Here is an 8,138-nt window from a genome sequence, read left to right as displayed (position 1 = left end):
GTGTCGCTAAGGGGCGGAGGTGTGTGAGGGTTTTTAATTAAAAAAAGGGCTCCGTTAAGACCTCCATATTCATATGGTCAATGCCTGTGTGAAAACAATGGGAGTGATTGGTGCAGTCAATGATGAGAACGCGCTGTCAGTGACATTCAGACAGACAGACATTCGCTGAATTATAGTATGATATATATTCTTTCAGAGCGAACGTTTTTAACTCAAATCTTTGCTTCTGGGGGAGGGTCCCTGGGACAACATATTTTCAGATGGGGGTCCTGTGGCCAAACACAGATAATTCTGGGGGTCCTTGAGACATTAAATAGTTTGAGTACCACTGACATAGAAACATAAGGTTTTTTTAGAAAACATTTTTTTTAAATGTATAAATGGTTTAAATGGGTTCAAAGCTACAGATGTATAGATACAACATGTATTACTATAACTACAACCAATACTCTTAAAGGGATTGTGTGTCAATATAAGTGGAATATTATTATGGGGAATATTCTTTATGTCCTGATTAGAAAGGGAATAGAGCACCGAAGTCCTGACGCCACTCGCTCATCCCTTCGATTCCCCTGGTTCTAAAGTCCTGATGTAACTCGCTCATCCCTTCGATTCTCCTGGTTCTAAAGTCCTGACGTCACTCGCTCATCCCCTCCATTCCCCTGGTTCTAAAGTCCTGACGTCACTCGCTCATCCCCTCCATTCCCCTGGTTCTAAAGTCCTGACGTCACTCGCTCATCCCCACCATTCCCCTGGTTCTAAAGTCCTGACGTCACTCGCTCATCCCTTCGATTCCCCTGGTTCTAAAGTCCTGACGTCACTCGCTCATCCCCTCCATTCCCCTGGTTCACTCGCTCATCCCCCTCCATTCCCCTGGTTCTAAAGTCCTGACGTCACTCGCTCATCCCTTCGATTCCCCTGGTTCTAAAGTCCTGACATCATTCGCTCATCCCCCTCCATTCCCCTGGTTCTAAAGTCCTGACGTCACTCGCTCATCCCTTCGATTCCCCTGGTTCTAAAGTCCTGACATCATTCGCTCATCCCCCTCCATTCCCCTGGTTCTAAAGTCCTGACGTCACTCGCTCATCCCTTCGATTCCCCTGGTTCTAAAGTCCTGACGTCACTCGCTCATCCCTTCGTTTCCCTGGTTCTAAAGTCCTGACGTCACTCGCTCATCCCCTCCATTCCCCTGGTTCTAAAGTCCTGACGTCACTCGCTCATCCCTTCGTTTTCCCTGGTTCTAAAGTCCCCTCCATTCCCCTGGTTCGCGGACGTCATTTCTCTATGGAGAATAACATGGGGTGATCTTAAAATCGTTTCATATAATTGTTGTGGTCCAGAAATAAACAAGCTGTCTCTGCGTTATTGTCAGGGAGGTGTCTCTTTATCGTTTGTGACAGTCAGTCACTAATATCATACAGTCTGTTTCTAGTGAAGATTTTAACTAATTCAGTAGCGGTAACCACAGCGTTTTCTCTCAGTCAGTTGCTTCTTCATATCCATATGAGTGAAGCGGCCGGGGTGACATGTTTATTTTTCAATCACAGTTCTTATATGAGGCGATCTAAAATCCCCCCTATGGGGATTACAATGCAAATAAAAAAGTACATGACTTCGGTGCTCTATTATGTTTAATACTCTGTTATTTTCCATGTCATCATGCAGCCTTACTGTTGGCTTGTAGACATTTTTAAAAACATTTCTCCGCATATATTTGTTCTATTTTTGTACAGAAATTACAGCTGAATTTTTTTGCTATAAAATGAATCAATAAATACAACGGTTTCAAATCCACGTCTGTTCGTTGTGTCTGCCGTGTGTGTGTGTGTGTGTGTTTTTGTGTGTGTGTGTGTGTGTGTGTGTGTGTGTGTGTGTGTGTGTGTGTGTGTGTGTGTGTGTGTGTGTGTGTGTGTGTGTGTGTGTGTGTGTGTGCGTGCGTGTGCGTGTGCGTGTACGTGTTTGTGTGCGTGTGTGCCCTGTTTCCAGTGAGTTTGTTCCAGATGTAAATTAAGTATTTGTATACCAGGAAGTAATACTACTGCATGTCTACTAACGTTGAACGGTGGAAAATGTACTCAAGTTTTTTTACTTAACATATTATTTAGTCCTGACGTCGAAATAAAAAACAACCTTCGCTCTGAAAGAATGTATTCAAAGATTTGTGCCGCATTTTTTACGATGTTTCATAAATAGCAGACCTACAAGCTCGTAGCGCGCCACTCGTGGCTATTTTTCAACAGCTAAAGTATAACATAATGCTTAAAACACCAAAAGAGGAATACCGCCCAGAATGGATTGACATATTTAGGCCTGAGGCCGATTCTAAAAACGCCTCTAAATCCTGAGCTAAGTTTTCTGGAAAAACTTCAAATATTTATATAGCGTCATCTTTTTTTTTTTTGAATACTGTACATACTACATACTGTACACTACAGTACCCCGAAATGGGTTCCCGGCCTGAGGGAGTAGAACACCAAAAGGCGGTCCCGCCTAGAATGGGTTAATCGACCCTGCAAATATATAGAAGTATTGACATCGAAATACTGAACCCATTTTGGGTTTTATTTGAAAAATAGCAGACCTACAATTTTTTGAAAAATCGAAGAACGACTGACATAGAAGCATAGCTTTTTTCATAAAACTGTCAGGATGTAGAAGATATTTTTTACCATTGTGCAGAATGTGCCATTTCAAGTTTTAAATTCATGTCTTTTGAAAATAGCCCATGCATCTACAAGCCCCCCGCAATGTGTCTCATCATCGCGAGCTTGTAGATCTGCTATTTTCAAATGGCCGAAATGTACTGGTACTGAAGTGGTTAATGTATGTTTTGTAATAATAATCCAAATCGAAAAAAGGAATTTAGTAACTAAAAGATTTTCATGTAATCGTAATCTGCCGTTTGAATGAGATGTAGTGGAGTAGAAGTACTCAAGTAAGGTCCAACCCATTCTGGGCGGGAACCCCTTTTGGTGTTTTAAGCATTGTCATGCTTCAGCTGTTGAAAAATAACAGAGCTACAAGCATAGCGAGCTTGTAGGTCTGCTATTTTCGAAAAATGAGGCGCAAACCTTTGAATATATATTCTTTCAGAGCGAACGTTTTTTTTAACTCAAATCTATGCTTCTGGGGGGGGGGGGGGGGTGGTCCCTGGAACTACATATTTTCAGATGGGGGGGTCGGTGGCCAAATACAGATAATTCTGGGGGTCCTTGACGTGAAAAAGGTTCATGACATACTGTACAGTAGAAACATGGGTCTCTTTCATGATTTAGAAGACATTTGTAGAATCAGTTCTCGGGTCTAAATTGGTTACAAAAATTAAATCCAAAATGTACTTGAGTAAATGTACTGAGTTCCTTTTACACCAGTGCAAATGATGCCTGTTCATATCAGGAAGTGAAACACCTGCACATACCATATCTACATCCACTACCGCGCATCACATTTCTCTTCCTGTTTCCTGGTTGTAACGACTAACCCTGTTTCCTCTCTTCTTCTTCCTCTGGCTTCCTGTTCACTTTCTGTGCCTCTTTTTAATTTCTTTCTGTTTTCTCCACTTTATGTTACCTAATTCTCCTCATCTCTGCCCTGGCCTGGTATCTGTCTGTCTCTCTGTCTCTGTTTCTGTTTCTGTTTTCTCCACTTTATGTTACCTAATTCTCCTCATCTCTGCATGGCCTGGGCTGGTATCTCTCTCTGTCTGTCTCTGTCTCTGTCTCTGTCTCTCTCTATATCTGTCTGTATCTGTCTCTCTCTGTCTCTGTCTCTCTCTCTCTCTCTCTCTCTCTCTCTCTCTCTGTAGCCTCATGAGAGTCGTGTTGTCGACCGCCCAGAGAAGACCACCGTGGTGACCAATGGGACGCCTCTGATGACGCTGGAGGGCTCTGAGGACATGAAGACCTCTACCGAGAGCTGACATGCATGAGACACACACACACACACACTCACACACACACTCACACACTCACACAGAGATCCCTTGAGTGGACAAAGTGGCATATACATGAACTATACTCAGCGGCAGATTTGTAGTATAATACAGAGATATTCACTATTAAGTAATACATCGTTATTATTAAAGGCCCCGCCCCCATGCTAAGGGCCCAGGCCTGCTTACCATTGTAACAAAGCTACAGACAATTTGCTTTTTTAAAGAAAAATTCATCAAGGGCTCCATTTTCGTCACCGCTAAACCCTTTATCCCTAAGCCCTTTATCCCTACACCCTTTATCCCTAAACCCTTTATCCCTAAAACCCTTTATCCCTAAACCCTTTATCCCTAAACCCTTTATCCCTAAACCCTTTATCCCTAAGCCCTTTATCCCTACACCCTTTATCCCTAAACCCTTTATCCCTAAAACCCTTTATCCCTAAACCCTTTATCCCTAAACCCTTTATCCCCTAACACTTTATCCCTAAACCCTTTATCCCTAAAACCCTTTATCCCTAAACCCTTTATCCCTAAACCCTTTATCCCTAAAACCCTTTATCCCTAAAACCCTTATCCCTAAAACCCTTTATCCCTAAAACCCTTTATCCCTAAACTTCTCTTTTGCAAAACATGGCCAGTCTACAAGCTCACAAAGTGTCAGTGTAGATTGGCTAGTTGAACTATTCAAAAATGTTTTTCAAAATTAGTAAAAAAAAAAAAAAAAAAAATGGCAAATAAGTTTATGGATAACTGGTTTAGCGGTGACGAAAATGGAGCCCCTATTGCTCATTATTTTAATTATTTTTTTGTAATGTACTTATAAATCCATGGAGGTTGTTTTTTATGGAAATGAGAGCCCATGGCTTGACCTTCAGAATTCAGGGACCTTCATGAAATATAATATTCTGAAGGTTACTGCGTGACGCTCTGCATGTGCTCATAATAATTCTACTGGAAAATATCACGTTGTTTAGTTTGGTTTTATTTCTTGGTTTCTTTGTGACAGACCATACATGTACGTGAGGTATTCGACGGCTATACGTATAGTGTCCTTTTGTGAAGGATGCAAAATGGCCTACTGTATGTACAGTAAACCACTGTTTCCCAAACTTGGTCATGGACACATTTTTATCCCATTTTCTTTTCCTATAATTTAAAATATATATTTAATCTTTCAATGGATTATTTTTGTATTTATTTTTTTAAATAAGTAGAGCGGTGTCCCGGGAGGGCCCTTTGTGGCGGTTTTGGTGTCTGGAGGTGTCTGTGTGGAACGTGTGTGTCCAATTTGAAGTCAGTGGGGGCGAACGTGGATTACAGACGTACAGACGTAAGTACACATGTACACACATGTACACACAGAGACTTTATAGTTATGAGATTAATTTTAAAACGACAAAAGAAAATCTAATAAATTAAATAAAACGATGATGATGATAATAATTAAGAGGTAGTGAAAATAGCCGATGAAGCGATGCGTTGTGTCTGCACTTGTAGATCTGCTATTTTCACTAGTTTGGGTCCCGGGCAAACGTCCCATCTCTTTGTTTGGGTCACAGGCTACAAGGTGTGGGAACCTTATGGTTATGAACTTAAATTCATTTATATTGATATATGTGACCAGATTTGACTGAGTGCCATCAAAACCTGGTGGGTCAAACTGAACAACCAATATGTCAATTTGAAGCTATGATTCCCTGCTTTCACATGACATGAAAAAACGAAAATCTAAAAGAAATCCAATGGCAGTCCCTCAGTCATATTTAAAACTAATCCAATGGCAGTCCCTCGGTCAAATTTTAAACTAATCCAATGGCAGTCCCTCAGTCATATTTAAAACGAATCCAATGGCTGTCCCTCAGTCAAATGTAGTCACAAATATTAAAGAGAGAGGTATATTCTCCTGTAAGATTGTAATGGTTGTATTAAATCTTTAAATTACAACACATTCTTTCTATTCTTTCTACATACCGTATATCTCATCCAGCTTGGACATCAATGCAAACAGTGGCGTGCACAGATTGACACTAGGGGGTGCTAGAGCACCACCTGCCCTTGCCCTATATATGGACATGTGCCCTTTTGAAAAAAGGGCACGTTTTGTCATTATTATTTTCCGTACAGTGTATAGGATATTGTGGACCATGGTGACATTGATCAATTCTTGAATTAAAAAAAGCTTCTAATATATTATTTATACCCCAAAATCTATAAATCTCTCATTATTAAAGGCAACCGGCCGGTTCCACGCGCTGCACAAGGTGCCCTTTCACTCTCTAAATGTCTGTGCACGCCACTGGATGCAAAACCAGTTCATAAAATCCCTTTCACAGGTGGTATAATAATAATATATATTGACATGTCAAAGAGTGCAGCGTAATTATAATATATGAGATGACTCAAATGTATTTAATGTGGCTTTATAAAAGTGTGTTAATTACTTAATTTGTCCTGTTGTTGATGTTGACAAACTGTCGGTTCTCTCTTTTTTTTATGAGATTTAACTTTTTACAATTGCTTTAGGGGTTTGTATATATTATGATATGACTGCTGTTGAAATATATATGTTCTCCAAAGTCTGATTACAGTCACATTATTGATATTGTGTTTAGTTTATTTATTTAGTTTAGTCTTTAAAAGTCCATCTGTGCTGATCTCCTTTCCGGAGGTCATGATCATCATTAACAGGTTAGACAGTTTGATGGATGGAACATTTCACTAGAAAACAAGTGTCGTGCGGTTTGAAAATGAGTGACGTGATTAATTAATAAGGGAAAATAGTTTGGTTTCACTCGATGTTCTGAATGATTTCACCTTTTTAACCCATTCTGAATGAAACGGTTGGTGTTTTAAGCATTATTTACCGGTATGTTATACTTTAGCTATTCAAAAATAGCAGATCTACAAGCTCGTAGCGCGGCTGCTATTTATTTGTTTTACCGTGAAAATGTGACACAAATCTTTGAATATATATTTTTGTCCAAGCGAACGTGCTTCTGTGACGTTTGGAGCACAATGCTCTTCCTCATTTGTGCAAATAAAAGCACTTATCAGTCACTTATTATCACTATCATCAGAGCCCACAGTGTGCAGCGTCTTCATATCACTAGCATCACTATCAATCGGAGCCACAGTGTGCTGCGTCTTCATTCCTTATCCTTGTATAATACTCATCGCTCGGCACCTGCCCAAGTTTGGCGCATGTGGATTTACGTCGTGGAAAACAGGGCAGTAATACAAATGAAATACAAAAATTATATGACCGTGTCTGACGTTGGACATTGGAACTCGTGGATACAAATGTCATTTCTTTTTGGCTTTTAGGCTCTTCGTAAATGAAAAATAATATGCAGAATTTAATTGCTTTCATACCTTTTTTTTGTCTAAACAATTAGTCAAATTAGCCCGAGTGGAAATTCGTAGATGCGACACGTTTTGAGCTTGTAGCTCTGCTATTTTCAACTATTTTTGAAAAAAGTTTGAAAATATATGAATATTTTTATTTGCATGGTAATGCGTTTTACAATCATGCAAAAACAATCATTATGATTATCTAAAAATAATTGCAATTAGACTATTATTATGAATGAATTAATGAGTTTTATTGGTATAGCACCTTTCCAAACATATATAGTTACAAAGTGCTTTACAGACGGGTTATAAAACAGTAATCATAAAAACATCAGAAACAATAAAACATGACAAATGTTATCATGCGATAATGGCGACAGCCAGGCCTATAATCTACAGAACAGTGGAAGGCGTTGATGGGCGAAAGTAGACCCTTTAAGCAGTTACCATTACTTTTAAGAGTGTGCAGCCGGGCTGTGCCCAAAGCAAGGTATAGGTATATAGGAAGAAACATTCCTATATAGTGTCGGGGGGGGGGGGGGGGGGGGGGGGGAGAAAGGAGAGACACGTCAGAATTCTCCAGGACAGACCAACCTCTGGCTTGCGCTTCAAGGGGCGCCCCGACTGATATGATCGCATCTGATTCGTGATGTAACCGGTCGTATATTTGCTTTCATGTATGTCTTTGCTGTTCATATGTATAATTATCACATGACCATTCAATTTGGGATAATTATGGGCAATCAACAAATGCCAGATCTTGTGAATCCACGATTTTAAGTGTACATTCTGTTTATTGGACTATTAGATAACCCTCTCACAGGATGGCGCATCAGCGTGGTCACTTGGTGAG

General features: G+C 40.1%; 1 protein-coding gene across 1 annotated transcript in view; it reads left to right on the top strand.

The window, feature by feature from the left end:
* The window catches only part of LOC308312421 (lysophosphatidic acid receptor 2-like), a gene marked incomplete at its 3' end in the record, with an annotated part of 8,240 nt that extends 4,321 nt beyond the window's left edge, over window positions 1-3,919 (top strand). Inside the window, 1 exon segment of the mRNA XM_080759027.1 lies at window positions 3,837-3,919. Coding sequence (XP_080615153.1) covers window positions 3,837-3,919 — 83 coding nt within the window.
* Between the last annotated feature and the right edge of the window lie 4,219 nt (window positions 3,920-8,138).

This window comes from Protomyctophum bolini (assembly GCF_963924005.1).
Source record: "Protomyctophum bolini genome assembly, chromosome: 3".
NCBI lineage: Eukaryota > Metazoa > Chordata > Actinopteri > Myctophiformes > Myctophidae > Protomyctophum > Protomyctophum bolini.
Note: the sequence above shows the minus strand (reverse complement) of the source record. Positions and strands in the feature narration are given on the sequence as shown.